This window comes from Nicotiana tabacum, chromosome 11 (assembly GCF_000715075.1).
Source record: "Nicotiana tabacum cultivar K326 chromosome 11, ASM71507v2, whole genome shotgun sequence".
In the NCBI taxonomy this organism is placed as follows: domain Eukaryota; kingdom Viridiplantae; phylum Streptophyta; class Magnoliopsida; order Solanales; family Solanaceae; genus Nicotiana; species Nicotiana tabacum.
The window spans coordinates 50,551,527-50,569,671 of NC_134090.1; the positions used below are offsets into that span (position 1 = coordinate 50,551,527).

Consider the following 18,145-nt stretch of genomic DNA (forward strand, 5'->3'; position numbering starts at 1 on the left):
TACTCATTTCTGAAACAGGACGCCATTATCCTGTTACGGCTCAACTACGCTTCTATTGCACCAATAATATGGCCGAGTATGAAGCTTGCATTCTGGGTCTGCGCTTGGCTGCTGACATGGATGTCCAAGACGTCTTGGTCTTGGGAGACTCGGACCTCTTGGTACATCAAATTCAGGGCGAATGGGAAACACAAGATCTAAAGCTCATACCATACCGACAATGCTTGCATGATCTGAGCAAGCGATTTCGATCGGTGAAGTTCAAACATATCCCGAGGGTTCACAATGAGGTTGCGGATGCCTTGGCCACCTTAGCATCAATGCTGCACCACCCTGACAAAATGTATGTTGATCCTCTGCACATCCAGGTCCGTGATCAGCACGCTTACTGTAATGTCGTAGAAGAGGAGCCAGATGGCGAACCCTGGTTTCATGATATCAAGGAATACCTCAGAAAGGGGATATATCCAGAACAGGCCACTAGAGACCAAAAGAGAGCCCTTCGGCGTTTGTCGAATGGTTTCTTCCTTAGCGGAAAAGTATTGTACAAAAGAACCCCGGAATTGGGATTGTTGAGATGCATAGATGACGTTCAAGCCACGACGGTTATGGCAGAGGTACATGCTGGAGTTTGTGGACCACACATGAGTGAGTATGTATTGGCAAGGAAGATCCTTCGAACAGGGTGTTATTGGCTAACCATAGAACACGATTGTATCACTTTCGTGAGGAAATGCCATCAGTGCCAGATACATGGAGATTTGATTCATTCTCCGCCAACAGAGTTACATACGATGTCAGCACCCTGGCCGTTTGTGGCATGGGGCATGGATGTCATTGGGCCCATCGAGCCGGCAGCATCCAACGGTCATAGGTTCATTCTAGTGACCATTGATTACTTCACCAAATGGGTTGAGGCTAAAACCTTCAAGTTGGTAACCAAAAAGGCAGTGGTGGACTTTGTTCACTCCCATATCATCTGCAGATTTGGAATCCCAAAAGTGATCATCACGGATAACGGTGCGAATCTTAACAGCAGCCTGATGAGAGAGGTATGCCAACAATTCAAGATTACCCACCGCAATTCCACCCCATATCGTCCCAAGGCGAATGGAGCGGTCGAAGCAGCCAATAAGAACATCAAGAAGATACTGCGAAAGATGGTGGAAGGATCCAGACAATGGCACGAAAGATTACCTTTTGCTTTGTTGGGTTACCGCACTACCGTCCGGACTTCCATAGGTACAACTCCTTATTTGTTGGTGTACGGGACTGAGGCTGTAATACCGGCAGAGGTCGAAATTCCGTCCCTCTGGATTGTCGCTGAGGCCGGGATTGATGATGAGGAATGGGTCAAAGCTCGATTGGAACAGTTGAGCTTGATAGATGAGAAACGATTGGCAGCAGTGTGCCATGGTCAGCTATACCAGAAGAGAATGGCGAGAACATATAATAAGAAGGTGCGCCCTAGGAAGTTTGAAGTAGGGCAGCAGGTATTGAAGAAGATCCTCCCGCATCAGGTCGAGGCAAAAGGCAAATTCGCCCCAAATTGGCAAGGGCCTTATATCGTGACCAGAGTATTGTCCAACGGTGCTTTGTGTTTGACAGATATCGAGGGGAGATGTGTCGACATGGCTATCAATTCTGATGCAGTCAAGAGATATTATGCGTAATTTCTTTAATTATGGCAATTATTGGTTCGTTTGTTTGTATTTGGCATTCATTGGATAATGAGATGACGGAGGCAATTCTTTCTTCTATCCAAACACTTTTAACCCTTGCTTCCCCTTTTGAGCCTTAAGTTATTCTTTCATACCCCTCTTTTTGAATCACTAATGGAAAAGACATGGGAAAAAAAAGAAAAAAAAGAAAAGAAAAAAGAGAGAGAAGAAAAAGAAAAAATCTTTAAAGGAAAATGAAAAGAAGGAGAAAGAAAAGAAAAAAAAAACAACAAAGAAAAAAGAAGATAAAATCATAAGAAATACAAAACCGTGGGAACTACGTTTGACCTGATTCCTCAAAGAGGATACGTAGGCGCCTCACGGCTCGGTCATAGTGTGCATCACAGTGTATATAGGATGCATAATGTACATAGTGTGCATAATAGGCACAGTGTGCGTAACGCACGTAGCTCAACCTAAGTGTAAAAATAAGATTCCCCAAGTAAGAAAACTGGGGCAGAGGTTATGTTTTAAGTTCCAACAAAGGTTTGATTCCAAAAGTTGTAGCACATCACCCATCAAATTATTTTTATTTTTTATAGCCTTTCTTTAGCCCCACACCAAAACCAACATCAACGTCCAAAAGACCTCCCGATCAATGTCCAAGAGATGCCAAGTCAGGCAAATAAGGCCGAGAATAATACACCGATCACCAGCAAAGAAGAGGATCGTAAGACTGGGAATGAATTGATGGTCAAAGGAATCTCCAGAAGAGAGGGTCGTATCAACAACACCCAGATTCCTCGAAAGAAATAAAATGAGAGAGTCTTGTCGGTGAAAACCTTCACAGGCACCGAAAGGCGACGTAAGATGAGGGATATAAAATGAGAGAGTCTTATCGGTGAAAACCTTCACAGGCACCGAAAGGCGACGTAAGATGAGGGATATAAAATAAGAGAGTCTCATTAGTGAAAACCCCTCGAAGGGCACTATGAGGCGACAAGACAGATCAACAAAAAGCGACCACATTCGCAACGAAATGGACACTCATTTATCATCCCCAACAAGTCAGACCATCGAGCAAGTCGATTGATATGAATAGACTGGGTCGGGAATCTATGGTACACGTCATGATCACGGGGACCAGTCATGTCCTCCAGATAAGTTCTTCTGAGTTTTTTCTCCCACCAAATATTGTTTCAGAAAGATCTTCTCCTTTTTCTATCTTTTATTTCTCTTCCTAAAATTTGTCTTGAAAAGGATTTTTCAAAGCTTACTACCAGAGACCGAAGGGGAATTCATCCAAGGCAGGATAACACAAACAGTCTTAAAGGCCGGCCCCAGGCAATGCAATGATCATGCCTGGCAGTTTTGGAGGAAGTAAGCTCCTAAAGGGAGTGGTTTCGAGAGTAAAAACAGACTCCCACAGCATGTGCTTAAAGAGCAGGAAAGGGGATAAATTGAAAACCAGCCCCAGCAGGCTAGAAACCCCCAGCAAGCAATTTTGTCCACCGACCAATTATGGAGGCGTAGAGCAAGAAAAGGGGAAGAGAGAAAAATCATCCGCCAGAAAGGTGCCTTCTACCACCATGATTGAAACTAACTAAATCCTTTTGTCTGCTGCAGGAAAACAAAGGATTGATAATGGCAGCAAGACGCAACGCCAGGGAAATCACCAAAAACCGGGGCAGATTTTTTTTTTACCGATCGTCAAAAATTTTCTCGGAAGAACGGGGAAACAATCTCAATACATTTAAGTTCTAGGTCGCCCACCAGTATAATGCGGGAATACATTTAAGTTCTAGGTCGCCCACCAGTATAATGCGGGAATACATTTAAGTTCTAGGTCGCCCACCAGTATAATGCGGGAATACATTTAAGTTCTAGGTCGCCCACCAGTATAATGCGGGAATACATTTAAGTTCTAGGTCGCCCACCAGTATAATGCGGGAATACATTTAAGTTCTAGGTCGTCCACCAGTATAATGCGGGAATACATTTAAGTTCTAGGTCGCCCACCAGTATAATGCGGGAATACATTTAAGTTCTAGGTCGCCCACCAGTATAATGCGGGAATACATTTAAGTTCTAGGTCGCCCACCAGTATAATGCGGGAATACATTTAAGTTCTAGGTCGCCCACCAATATAATGCGGGAATACATTTAAGTTCTAGGTCGCCCACCAGTATAATGCGGGAATACTTTTAAGTTCTAGGTCGCCCACCAGTATAATGCGGGAATACATTTAAGTTCTAGGTCGCCCACCAGTATAATGCGGGAATACATTTAAGTTCTAGGTCGCCCACCAGTATAATGCGGGAATACATTTAAGTTCTAGGTTGCCCACCAGTAAAATGCGGGAATACATTTAAGTTCTAGGTCGCCCACCAGTATAATGCGGGAATACTTTTAAGTTCTAGGTCGCCCACCAGTATAATGCGGGAATACATTTAAGTTCTAGGTCGCCCACCAGTATAATGCGGGAATACATTTAAGTTCTAGGTCGCCCACCAGTATAATGCGGGAATATATTTAAGTTCTAGGTCGCCCACCAGTATAATGCGGGAATACATTTTAAGTTCTAGGTCGCCCACCAGTATAATGCGGGAATACATTTAAGTTCTAGGTCGCCCACCAGTATAATGCGGGAATACATTTAAGTTCTAGGTCGCCCATCAGTATAATGCGGGAATACATTTAAGTTCTAGGTCGCCCACCAGTATAATGCGGGAATACATTTAAGTTCTAGGTCGCCCACCAGTATAATGCGGGAATACATTTAAGTTCTAGGTCGCCCACCAGTAAAATGCGGGAATACATTTAAGTTCTAGGTCGCCCACCAGTATAATGTGGGAATACATTTAAGTTCTAGGTCGCCCACCAGTATAATGCGGGAATACATTTAAGTTCTAGGTCGCCCACCAGTATAATGCAGGAATACATTTAAGTTCTAGGTCGCCCACCAGTATAATGCGGGAATACATTTAAGTTCTAGGTCGCCCACCAGTAAAATGTGGGAATACATTTAAGTTCTAGGTCGCCCACCAGTATAATGCGGGAATACATTTAAGTTCTAGGTCGCCCACCAGTATAATGCGGGAATACATTTAAGTTCTAGGTCGCCCACCAGTATAATGCGGGAATACATTTAAGTCCTAGGTCGCCCACCAGTATAATGCGGGAATACATTTAAGTTCTAGGTCGCCCACCAGTATAATGCGGGAATACATTTAAGTTCTAGGTCGCCCACCAGTATAATGGAGGAATACATTTAAGTTCTAGATTTTGGAATCAGTAACCCCACCTGAAAGCGGAAGGTTACAACAGAGATCCCCAAGCAGGAAACAATAAAATCCCCAGCACCAAGAAGCAGAAGGCTGCAAAGGCAAGCGCGCGATTCAAAAGGAAGAAGGAACGCGTCTCAAAAGAGGCAGTTTGGGAACGTTATAGCATGCCCAACATAACAATTTTGATGAAGAAAACCATACCACCGAAGAAACCATTGAAAGGCTTAAAGAAGAGAGCCATGTTCCCAGCAGAACAAGCGAAGGGATGAAAACTGGCATTCAGAAAAGGCGAAGGACCAGTATCATCCCCCAAGTTCACAAAATAAAGGCATCAGAGGAAAACGTTAGCCGACAAGAAAGCAAGGCAACAAGAACAAGTTGAAGATAGATGAGACCTCATGATCCGTAGTCTAGCTTAGCTTCTTGTTTTTCCTTTCAGAACAATGTAACAGGGAGATCGGTTGAGCGGTAGCATCCTACAGCAGCATGCAACAGCGCACAACAGCAGCGAGCACTACAATCACACGGTAGTCCCAGCTACCAAAATTTCCCGAACTACATTGACCTGATTCCTGTTCAGCCCAGGATATGTAGGAAACCTTTGAAGCAAAGGTTCAGTCAAATCTTTTTCAAAAATGCTTCACACGGAGTACTCGGACGAGCAAAAATCGCCCGCTTTATCTTTGCGCGAAAACCCTTCGTGTCTTCGTGTAAAGAGGGGCAGCTGTAAGCACGTGATTTTTGCTTCACGGACAATCGCTCCAAAAGAAAATAAAAAAATAGTGACAAATGACTTCGCTGTACAATTTTTCGAGTTTTCCGTGACATGTGTTGTTAGTCATTTGTGGGTCTGTCCATTTTGCATTTAATCATTATCAAACAAAATACAAAAAATATGTATGCATTTCTAGGTTGTAATTTAACCATTTAAAAGTTTATATATATATATATATATATATGTGTGTGTGAATAATTGTGTTAAGTATTGATTAATGGGTATTTCAAATTCATTTTTAATTTAGTTGTATTTCAAAAATTAGAAAACAAAATAAAAAAAAGTGCAAGAAATCGGATTGGGCCTATGATATTTCAAAATTTTGAAGGCCCAAAACCAGTCCAAGTCAGCCAACCCAAGACCCATCCGCAGGTCATCGAAACGACGTCGTCCAATACCAAGACTACGTCGTTTCAAGGACGGCTCATCTCAGCCGTTCCAACCAATCCAATCCAACGGCCCAGGCTCCCTGTCAGTAACCCGTTTCCAAACCCGACCCAAGAACCAGTCCGAACCAACCCCCAACCGAGGCCAAACGGTGTCGTTCCGTTCTAAGTAAAAGATCCTGGCCATCAATCTCGATGCATCCAACGGCCAGGATCTAATTACTCTTTACGTATATAAACTTGACCCTTCACCCCACGCTCTCTATCCGAACCCCACCTTTCCTCATCTTCTTCACCAAGCCTTGACACCCCCCCGAAACCCTAGCAGCCGCCCTAATTTCCCATTCACCAGAACCCGGCGGCACGAACGCCGGTGACCACCCCCTTCACACCCCTGAAACATCCAACCACCCTGAGCACGAATTCACTAACCATGTACCTCGAATCACCTCCCATCGTCTCGAATCTGGATTTGAAGATTCGAGACGAAACTTGATCTATGCCGAACCTCACCATCTTCATACCAGACACTCCCCTAACCTCCCTCGTGACCAAACCAGACATGGTTTGGTCCGAATCTACCCACAACTCCTAAAAACCAGATCTGAAAATCCAAAACCTAGAACACGAATAGCCTTGGAATCCGGCCGGCTTTAACAGGGGTTCGAGGTCTAATAGACCTTAATCAAGGTGTTCTCATGTGAGAACACCCTGGTTAAAGTTTGTTCGGCCTCAAATGGTCAAAGCTAAGTCGGACTTGGGTCATTTTGGTTTAAACTTTTCCAGTAAGTGTTCTCTTTTCTTTGTTTTAGTTTTGATTGAGTTGTTAGCATGATTTGTTGTGATTGTTTGTTATTATCTGTTATTTTTCCTAATTTCTTCCATCTCTGTCAAAGACCTTTTTATTTGGTCAATTGTTTTCTGTTTGTGTTCTGAATGTATCCTATGATAAACATGTCCGATTAGGATAGTCGTCGCATAAATAATCTATATAGGTTCCCAGTGATTGACCAAAGTTGTCCGAAGCCCTTTAGGTCCCTGTATGTATTTGTTTATATGAACGATTGATTGTTACCTGTTATAATTAGTATAGGCGACTTGATAAATGTCGTCGATTGACTTCCTACGACTGAATGTCCAAATATTCTAATTCGTACAAAGTGAACGAACCTGTTGATTGATAATTGGATGCTCGACATTGCCTAAGTTTAGCCTATAACTGCATTGTAAACAATGAAAAGAATCAGGCTAGGGCAGTCTTGAATTTGGACTTCCAGAAGTTCAAAAGGCCCTGATACTGCAGTGAGGCAGGACAGTAATAATCAAGGGCTAACAGGGGTAGTCTGGGATTTGAAAAGAACAAAAAAACTTAGTTTAAATGAGCTGACAAGTAGGGTACTAATTTAGGATTAAACTAATGCCAATGGGGAACAAGACACAAGAGTATGGGGTTTAAAATGAATACTTAAATGAACCCATACTCTTGAACAAAAGGAATAAGCCAGGCGTGGGGAACAAATGGCTGGCATCAAAAAGATGCTTAGGCATGGGGTTTAAAGGGTATGGGCAGTCTGCAAAGGGCAGAATCCAGACAGCTTGACTGCATTGGTTGTTTGGCTTATAAATAGGCTATTTCAGAACTTAAAAAGGGGGAGGAAGAGAAAGGCTGGAAATTTTAGTCTTGAGAGAGGTCTTGTGAGTTGAAGAAAACTGAAAAAAAAAACAGAAAGAAATTCCCAGAAATACTGTAACTGAACACTGTCCAAAAAATGCACAAAGAAACCAAGTTGGTTATCCTCACTGGGATTGTTATTTGTTCCATTAAGAGAAGTCTGTGTTCTTCTGATGTGATTGTTACTACACTGAGCTTTCTGTGTACTGTTGGTTTGAGTTTTTGATTATCGGAACTGTATTGGTTATTTGTTGAGCTTTTGGGGTTATTGGGATTACTAGATTGCTGTTACATTCAACACTCTGGGTTGTTGTCTCTACTCTATTTTTTTCTGGGATAGTCTGTTCATTGCTCGATCACTCGCTGAGCTTCATCATTGTGGCTGCTTTGTTTGTTGCTGTGTTGTGTTGATTACCTGCTGCTGCTGTGCCTGCTGTGTGCCACTCAACTGATTTTTCCTTCTTTTGTTCTCTATACCAGGTACACAACCAATACACTGTCAAATGTAATTGGAAAATTGAGCATGAATACAAAAAAAAAAGACCTGAAGTTTACTTTCATACATAGATTGTTACATTAGATATCATGTACTGTATAATAATTTTCATTCCTGTGTTGACAATAGAAGTAGCCTGTATGCCCAGTGTATATCAATATAGATTAGCTGAATGATAGTTTATATATGTATGCTGATAGGTGAAAATATTCCCAATGAAATAGGTTGTATCTTAGACTTAGTTTTACTTTGTAGTATGTCCTTTAATGTAGGCCAAGCATGAAAATCGTACTCTACTAGTTAAGTTCTTTCCTTTCTGATAAACTGCTTCATATAACTGGTAAACCATGTTTTAAGACAAAGAACACGGAGACTGCAATCTCAACCTCACGAAGGTCGAGCCCGGGTCGAAACAGACCATGCAGGCCTGCATCGAACAAACAATGGCCCAGGTCTGGTCCATCACGCATGGGCTGGATTTGGGCCCTTAATTTTTGCTCGGCCGACTGTGTACGTGGCCGTGCTTCTGATTTTGTGCAAGCACTCGGAATTCTGTATAGATAACTTGCAAGCATTTAATTAACTAGGGCTATCTACTGTTTTCAATTAGTAGAGACAAACGCAACAAGAAACGTAGTTGCTATAGGATATCCTTTTAAAATAAGGACGAGATGAGCCTCGACAAAAAAATAAAGAAAAACGCACAAATTGCGGGGCCCTTGTTAAATATATATATGTTGAAGCATTCAGTCCCTAAGGTGGGTCGTTTAGCAAATCTCACGACCCTCCCGGAATAATAACGCGATAGCCTCTTTAAGCGCGTATTTAATAATTTTACCTTCTTAAATTCGGGTGTGCATTTATGTGACCCAAATCCAAATCTCGACGGATTCGAAATGTGTTTCTAATCACGGGTACATTGATTGTGACGTGGTTCGAGATGCATGTCCATGACGCCGCAAATTCCTTTTAAAAATAGAACGAGACGAGCCTCGACAAACAAAATGTACAAAGCTGCGGGGCCCTCTAGATGTATGTATATATTAAAGTATTTAGGATTCGGGATATGCCGTTTAACGAATTTTTACGACTTTCCCCCAAAATAACAAGACGCTAGTTGCTTTAGGCGCACCTTTAACAATTTATTTTCCTTAATTCGGGTGCACATTTATGTGACCCAAATCCAAATCTCAACCGAGTCGAGATATATCAATAACCACGGGTACATTGATGTAACGTGGTTCGAGATATGTTTTCACGACGTTGCAATTCTCGTAAAAAGAATAATAATGACAAAAGCGGTTAAAAGATAAAATTTGCACATGGTTCATAATTGTATTTAAAATCAGATAAATAAGCCGAATATAACAGTTGAGCGACCGTGCTAGAACCACGGAACTCGGGAATGCCTAACACCTTCTCCCGGGTTAATAGAATTCCTTATCCGAATTTCTGGTACGCAGACTGTAATATAGAGTCATTCTTTTCCTAGATTCGGGATTAAAATTGGTGACTTGGGACACCCTAAATCTCCCAAGTGGCGACTCTGAAATAATTAAACCAATCCCGTCTCGATTGTCCTTTAATTGGAAAAACTCCCTTGCACCCTCGCGGGTGCGTAAAAAGGAGGTGTGACATTATGTATCGTTTCATAAAGTATCGTATAGTATTGTATTAGATTATACTATATCCTTTTGATGTATATAATGTTTGGATAGATTGTATCTAAAAATATAAAAAATAAACTTGCAATATTATTAAAATAAAGTAAGGTACGAAGTAGAATTATTATATAAAATGGTAGGTTAAAGGATAAAATAAGATTATTTAATAATATGGAAGGGCAAAATGAGAGAAAATAATAAGAGAATGATGCGATCACACCAAATCGATCGTTCCATAAAGTGATATTTTCGTTACGTAACAATACATTTAACGATACGATACATAAACTTTAAGTGATAATCACAATAAATATTATATTTAAAGTAATAGACACAAATAAACGGATTACAATCAACCAAACAAACAAGCTGTTAAACTCAATTTATAGAGGAGTGTAAATGACCATAAGAACAAACATTATTGAACCTTGTTAATTATTTGGTCGAAACTCGAAAAATATGAAGGTAAAGTGGCATTCACGCACGCATTCCAAGGCTAATGCATCAACTGTACAAGATTCCCTCCTTTCTTCTTCTTCCTCTTCTTCTTCTCTCCCTATTTTTTCTCATCATTTCATTATGGCCCCTTCTGTACACTTACTTAAAAAGTTGAACTGAAATGCGCTGCTAATCGTTTTCATTTGATTTTCCAATCTATTCAGGTTGCCCTTTTATGGGCTTACAGATTTTTCTTTTTCTTTTAACTCTCTCTTCTCAGCATTGCCTCTTTTCACTCTGTTTTAGCTTTTCTTCAACTTTTTAAACACAAATATATGGTCTTTTCCGATTTCTGGGGTTTCAGTCGTTTCTTGAATGACTCTGCTCTCTTTGCTTCTCTACGTATAAAGGTTTAATCTGTTTTCCAAGTTAAGTTTAGGGTTTTATAAGGACCTTTTGGTAAAATCTGAAGACTGAAGAAAGGTGTTTACCCTTTTTCCAAAATCTGTTTTGGGCCACATTTGATTAAAGAAGGGTTTTAGTGTTTTCGGGAAAAATCTACATTTTCTGTACTGAGGATGGTAAAAAGGTTCAATTTTGTGAAGTGGGTGTTGTGAATTTTTTTTTTTTTGTATAAAAAATGGGTGCAACAAGCTCAAAATCAGAGAGGAGTGAAGCTCTAAGATTATGCAAAGAAAGGAAAAGATTTATAAAGCAAGCAGTTGATTCAAGGTATGCATTAGCAGCTGCACATGTTTCATATGTTCAATCTTTAAGGCATATAGGCATTGCTCTTAGGAGATATGCTGAAGCTGAAGTTTTAATAGAATCATCTTTGTCAACAGCTTCAGCTACTGAGCTTGATAAAACCCCTTCACATTCTTCATATCCATCACCTTCACCATCTCACATTGGTGGGGTTTCAGATTCCCCTGTGTTAAATGGTAGCCCCCTTTCACCAACTCCTGTTATTGCTACTAGGTTGAGTTATATGAGGTCTTCTTCTGGACCTACTGCTGTTACTGTTAGGTTGAGTCCACCTTCAAGAAACAATATGTATGTTGTAGATGATGTCGATTTCTCTACCCCACTACCTCCTCCACCACCTCCAGATTCAGGTTCTTGGGATTTTTTTGACCCTACTGATAATGATAGCTTTAGGTTTGTCACACAACATAATGGTAGGCAACTCAACTTTGATGAAAAAGATAATGATGATGGTGATAATGGGATTCAAGAAGAGTTCTTGACACCTAAATCAGAGGCTAGAAGTAATGGTAAATTGGAGTTTCATGATTCTAGTTCAGTTATGCCTCAGAAGGGTGAGAACAATAGTCAGCAAGTAGTTGATGGTGAGGCCAAGAATATGAGCAGTGAGCAGAAAGCGAATGGCTCGGTTAGTAAAACATTATCTGGTTCAAGGGGAGACAAGTCTTTAGTGGACGAAAGAGAGGATCCTTCAGAGTTCATAACTCATAGGGCCAAAGATTTTCTTTCTAGCATAAAGGACATTGAGCATCGATTCTTTAGAGCATCTGAATCCGGGAAAGAGATTTCAAGAATGCTCGAAGCTAACAAAATCCGAGTTGGGTATTCTGAGGCCAAAGGTAACTAAATTAATCTCTTAGAGACATTGAAAAATGTTCTTATTCCTAACTTTGGTTTTTGCATCTTTTACCTACTGAAATTCAAATGTGTTTGCTTATCTATGGTCAAGTTCTAATAATTCCTTCTTCAGGAAAATCATCAGTGTCAACCTATTTGTCTTCCATGGGCCCAATTTGCTGCAGAAGAACGGGTGCAAGCATGTCTGGTGGTAAACTCCTTGAGGGGATTAATGAGTCGTGTCTTCATTTTCATTTAAAAGTTGCCAATTTAGTTATTTCGTTACACATTACAAGAACCTCAAAAGATGAAACGTAAATCTAAGTTCAGGTTTTAGCTTGCAGAGTTTGCGGATTTACTTGTATTACTTCTCTGGTAATAAACTTGGGTTTACTTCATGAAGGCTTAGCGTTACTGAGATTATCACATCGACATGTAACTTCTGAGGCTTAAAGATTGAGTATTATAGGCTTTTTTTGCTGGAAATCAGTTGCTTTTAATATGAACAAAATAGTTTTTGCAATTTTTTGAGCTTGAAGCAAATGGTTGATATTAAACTTTTGGAACACTTCAAAACTTAATATTTATGAAGTGGTGTTTTAAGTCTGAATGTTGACAAATTTAGCAAAGGAGGTCCAGTAGGAAACTTTGCAGCACATGCATCTACCACAATTGTTTTGACAGTGGCTATTTGTTCTTTCAAGGTCATTTTAAGTCATAGTTGAGTCTTCTTCCTACATAATTCTTGTCCTCTTCTTTTAGCTAGCTGGGGTTTTGGGTAGGTGGAGTGGGCATTGTCAAGTTTGGGTGGAAAGCTGGTGTGTATATCATATTGAAGGAACAAAGGGGTATAGAAATGATTGAAATAGGAAGGAAGAAAATAATAATAATGGAAGCAGGAGAAATGTGTGACTATATATACAGGATAAGAGAGGTGAGAAGAGAGAGAACAAAACGTTGAGAAAACAAATACAGTGAAAGCTGTGGGGGAGGGATGAAGAGAGTTGTGAGCAGATGGTAGAGATTGGGGAATGCAGAGGTGATGGCCATGACTTTGACTCATGGAGTTTCTTCTTTTTGACGCCCGTAACTTTTAGTTTTTGGTTAACTCAGAGAAGATTACTGAGGTCCTAGGTTACAACGTGTGATGGCCATGACTTTGACTCATGGAGTTCTTTTTTTTATTAATCTTAACCTTTGATGGTGTATGGAGTTTAAGATGTTAATTTGATCTGTGAATAGCTAAAGTTAGTCAATGGAAAATATCATATCAACTTACAAATTTTGATTGGTTAAGTGATTTGAATTCTTAAAACTTGTGAAAGTTTAAACAATTATTAATAGAATGGTGTCAGACAGTTTGGGGCGTCACAAAATGGAAGATTTTTAACGTACATTCAAGTCAAGACTAAAATGTTCACAATTCAAGAAATCCAATGAATATAGGAGTTAAATCACATCTTCCTATTAATGGAACTGAAAGCATAAGTAAGTATCAAAGTTGTTTGGAGTGATGTTAGACAAAATTGATTATAGAGTTACAATTATGTGATTCAGGCTGGGTTGTAGTCCATGAATTTGCTAGCAACAGGTCATTTTCACAAAAATCATTTGCGTTTATACTATAGCTGATCAAGTATCTGCTACTCATTTTGCGTGTTCATTGCTGTTCTGATTCTCAAGTGCTATGCAGAAGCAGAACATGTAACAAAGGTGATTACCTGGAAGAGGACCACATCCTCAAGATCATCTTCATCGAGGAATCCTCTAAATAGTAAGGATGACAATGATGATAGTGGGAGTGATTTTGTTGAAGATTTTTGCATGATCGCTGGAAGCCACTCATCCACCCTCGACAGAGTTTATGCATGGGAGAGGAAACTTTATGATGAAGTGAAGGTACTGATCTTAAACTTGAGTGTCCTGTTTATTTTAGATGACATTGGCACAGGACAAGCTCGGGGAGCTTGAATTTACAGCTCAAGTGACTCAAATATAAATAAGAGCTGAATATTTAGATATCAAGAAGCAGACTCCAAGGAATTGTTGCTGAATTTGGTTTATAGAGTAAAATACATCTGAATTTGAGATTAAAGATAATTTTAGTAGCTAAATCAGGTGGCGTGAAAATACTCTTTCATTTAGGAAGCTGAGTATATCTCTTCCCAATGGCCATCCTAAACTACACAAATGTAGCCTATTTATAGGAATTCCTTAATAGGAACAACGTTCTCCACAGTGATCCAGTTTGACTACCCTATGTTTACAAGAGAGTTCAAAAAGAACTTCCTTTTATTGATGACCACAATACTTCATGTGGGCCTTCTATATTAATCATTCACATTATATACACTGAACACTTTATTGCACTTCAAGTCTCTTGCTGACGACGACAGGCTTTGCACTTAAACACCTTGCCTTCCAACTTTTCCTTGAGGTGATTGAGCAAGTTTCTTTTATCCAGTCTCCTACCCTCACCCTTCATAATGGTTAAAATACATCCATTATCGTTGAGAGCTTCAATTATATAGAAGTCCACTCTTTTTGTCTCCTCAATGATGTCCTAATGTATCTCCCTGCTGGGGTTTATTAGTTGCTGTGGAAGTGCAGTGTGAATCCCACTCCCCCCCCCCCCCCCCTTTTCTTTTCTTAATAAGGTCAGTTTACAGTTTTCTTTAGACTGCAAAATACTTCTTTCAGAAGCTGTTCTTGTTAGGAGCTTCATTTACTCGAATTCTCACTGGTGTAGCGACCAGTCAAAGAGCAGTGTGGATTCAAGTGTCTTTTAGTATGGATACTTGCATTGATAAGATGCATTTTCATTTCGGTATCTGGACCTTCCATGGCTTTGTTGTGCTTCACACCTCATCATTGTTCTTGAATGTTGGGGAAATGAAGATGAAGTATAGACTATGTTGCTCGGACTCGGGTTCGGGTATCCTATAGGGGTGCATCCGAGTGGGGATACGGTTGCCGGATATGGCCAATAACTATATATTACGACATATAAAGTATATATTTCGATTAGTTAAAGTTTCTTATCAAAAAAAAAATATTTTGATTAGTTAAAGTTATTGAATTAAAACTAACAAATTTTCATTCTTTGTAACCACCAATATTTTAGTCATAAGATATCTCACCTATAAAAGCATTCTCATGCGCGCTCTCTATATATACACACACACACACACACACACTCTTCTCGGTCATAGAAGGTAGTGAAAGTACCCAAGGTAAGTTGACCAAATCCGATATGGATCCCACATCCACATCCATGTTGTGTCAACACGGGTTCGGCAAGGATTTTGAAGAGTCCGCACAACATGGAGTGCAGAGGAAGGCATGTCATTTTTGTAGTATTTTGAAGATAATAAGTTATTTTTTTATCCTTTGTTTAATAGACTATGTTAAGCTCTCTTTTTCATGTGTATTTCAAAGCTCATTTGCTGCCATTCCGCTTTTATCTGTAGGCAATTGAGTCAATCAGGAGAGAGTATGATCGGAAGTGTAACCAACTTAGACATCAATTTGCCAAAGATGTTAGCACCCAAATAATCGACAAAACACGGGCAGTGGTGAAAGATCTCCATTCGCGCATCAGGGTGGCTCTTTATTCTGTTGATTCAATATCAAAGCGGATAGAGAAAATGAGGGATGAGGAGTTGCTGCCTCAACTTTTGGAACTTATCCAAGGGTAAGAACTAAGAACTAAGAATGACAGTTTTTTTAGGTTTATCCTGCTATTGGACATCTTTAATTTGAGGAACTTATTTATTTAAACCTCATTTCTTGGGCCATCTGTCCATGCACGTGCGTTGTATGTGTACTATTATATTTACTATTTGATTCATAATATCTGGTCTCCTTGCAGATTGATCAGAATGTGGAGAGCAATGCTTGAATGCCATCATGCCCAGTATATAACCATCTCCCTAGCATACCATGCTAAAGCTTCGGCCTCAAGCCCTCAGGGTGACACTCAAAAGCAGATTATGAGTCAGCTGCAGGATGAAGTAGAGTGTTTTGGCTTGAGTTTTGCCGACTGGATTAATAGCCATACATTATATGTGGAAGCTCTTAACAGCTGGCTGCAAAACTGCATCTTGCATCCACGTGAGCGAACCAAAGCCAGAAGAGCATTTTCCCCTCGAAGAGTTCTGGCCCCACCAATATTTGTGCTTTGCCGCGACTGGTCAGCTGGGATAAAATCTCTGCCTTCGGAAGAACTTAGTGATGCCATCAAAGACTTCTTGTATGACCTACGGCAGTCTGTTGGACACCAGTCTGAGGAACTGCAAAAGAAAGAAACTGCTCCTGATACAGGGAATGAGGAATCGGAGGCTAAAGATGAAGAGAAGAACGATGAGAAGTCATCTAATTTGAATTGCATACACTCCAGTTTAACTAGGGTTCTGGACCGTCTGACCAAGTTTTCGGAGGCTTCTTTGAAGATGTGTGAAGATATCAGGCAGAAATGTGATACAGCTCGAAATGCATATTTGAACTACCGGCCACCACCAAGAGCTTTTAGTATATGATTGCATAGTTGGCATTACTTTTACTTTTAAAGTTATGAAAGTATATTTTTGTACATCAAGAATGATAAAGGTTATCCCTTCTCCTTTTGGTGAAAATTAGGTTACTATATAACAATCTTGGATGCACTCAGCAATCTGCTTTAATCATTAAATATCCGATCTATTTATGAGTTGCATTAGAATATTCATACGTCCAGCAACGTTATATGGGAGTTAATGTTGGGAGGTTAAAGTCCAGCACATCCACTAGATGAATAAAGCAGAGCAGAGATGTGGATACTAAAGATGGATGTGCAATCATACTAGATTAAAAACGATCACATAAAGGTGCAAGTAGCACACATTGGAATTTGGAAATAATGAGCGAAGACCTCTTGAAATGGTTTAATTATGTCTTGTGCCGATTTCAAGATACTTTGTTCATAGGTGTGAAATTGCGGTTAGTGAAGATGTTCAATGGGGATGAAGTAGACCTAAAATTATAGTAATGAACAAAGCCACATCAAGAAAAACAGTGTTTATATGTGATATCAATTAGTTGTGTTTAGTCATGTTAGTGCATTTACTTCAAGTCATGTATTTTCTAGGAGTCTTTTAAATCTATGACAGACTCTTATAAGCTAATAGGAAATTTTGAGAACTTCTAATATTTTTTTTAAATCTTTATTTTGTATAAGGTGGTGGGCCCACAACTGACAGATCCCAGGATCGAAAAAAGCTATGATGGTGCTTTGCTTGAGCCATAGGTGTATCAGAAGCAATCTCTCTACTCTTACAATATCCTCTCGGACCCCACTTGTGTGGATGATGGTTGTTGTGGTTTAAATGGGATCTAAGAATTCATATAATCCTAACTCATTTGTGATGGAGCCGTGATAGTAGTTATTGTCTTTATGAGTTACACGAACTTTGAAAACTACACAATGAAGGGAAGTTACTGATTTTCCTCAAAAGTCTCTCGTACACTTGTCTCCTTCCAGCTCTGGTATAACGTCTCATCTCTTGTTAAGTTGACATTTAATGCATCCACTTCAGTATTCAAGAGATTCACTATTAATCGTTCACTATAGCTGTGCATTTGACTACTTTCACGGAAATCATTACTATTACTAGCAGTGACGGAGCCACATGCCCCCAAGGATGTCAACCGACACCCCTTCGTCGAAAAATTACATTGTTTACCTCAGTATTTTAAAAAAAAAATATGTATAAATACTATATAATGACACCCCTTGACTTCTTGGTAAGTTCGTTTCTTTATATTTTGACTCCCCTTAATAAAAATCCCGGCTCTGTCACTGATTACTAGCTAGTTATCTCATGGTGCTAACATAAGTTAGTAAGAAATAACTCAACAGGAATAAATTTATGATATGACCACTTTATGTCATACGATCAGGTATTTAATTCAATCGTTTAGCTTGTTTTTATCCAACTAGACGTTATTGCTCTTGTCGAGGTCAATGTTACACCATCTACCACAGCATCTGCATAATCATGTGGAGTTGAACAAAGAAAGTCCAGCAATAGAAATTTGAATAAGCTCAAATGGTCAAAGGCCAAAATTAAATGCAAAGAGTTTCTCCTGTAGGCATTTGCATCTCTATCAAGATAATGTAGCTG

At 39.8% G+C, this 18,145-nt stretch overlaps 1 protein-coding gene across 2 annotated transcripts; it reads left to right on the plus strand.

The window, feature by feature from the left end:
- The first annotated feature begins 10,401 nt into the window (after positions 1–10,401).
- Positions 10,402–16,674, plus strand: LOC107762140 (nitrate regulatory gene2 protein). 2 transcript variants are annotated; one of them, XM_016580467.2, is made up of 5 exons: positions 10,402–11,986; positions 12,118–12,192; positions 13,678–13,883; positions 15,455–15,678; positions 15,856–16,674. In XM_016580467.2, the coding sequence occupies exons 1-5, from the start codon at positions 11,020–11,022 to the stop codon at positions 16,520–16,522; spliced, it is 2,139 nt and encodes a 712-aa protein (XP_016435953.1). In that variant the 5' UTR covers positions 10,402–11,019; the 3' UTR covers positions 16,523–16,674. The 2 variants fall into 2 exon arrangements, with proteins under 2 accessions (XP_016435953.1, XP_016435952.1); XM_016580466.2 differs by having other exon boundaries at positions 10,429–11,986; positions 12,118–12,195.
- The last annotated feature ends 1,471 nt before the right edge of the window (positions 16,675–18,145 follow it).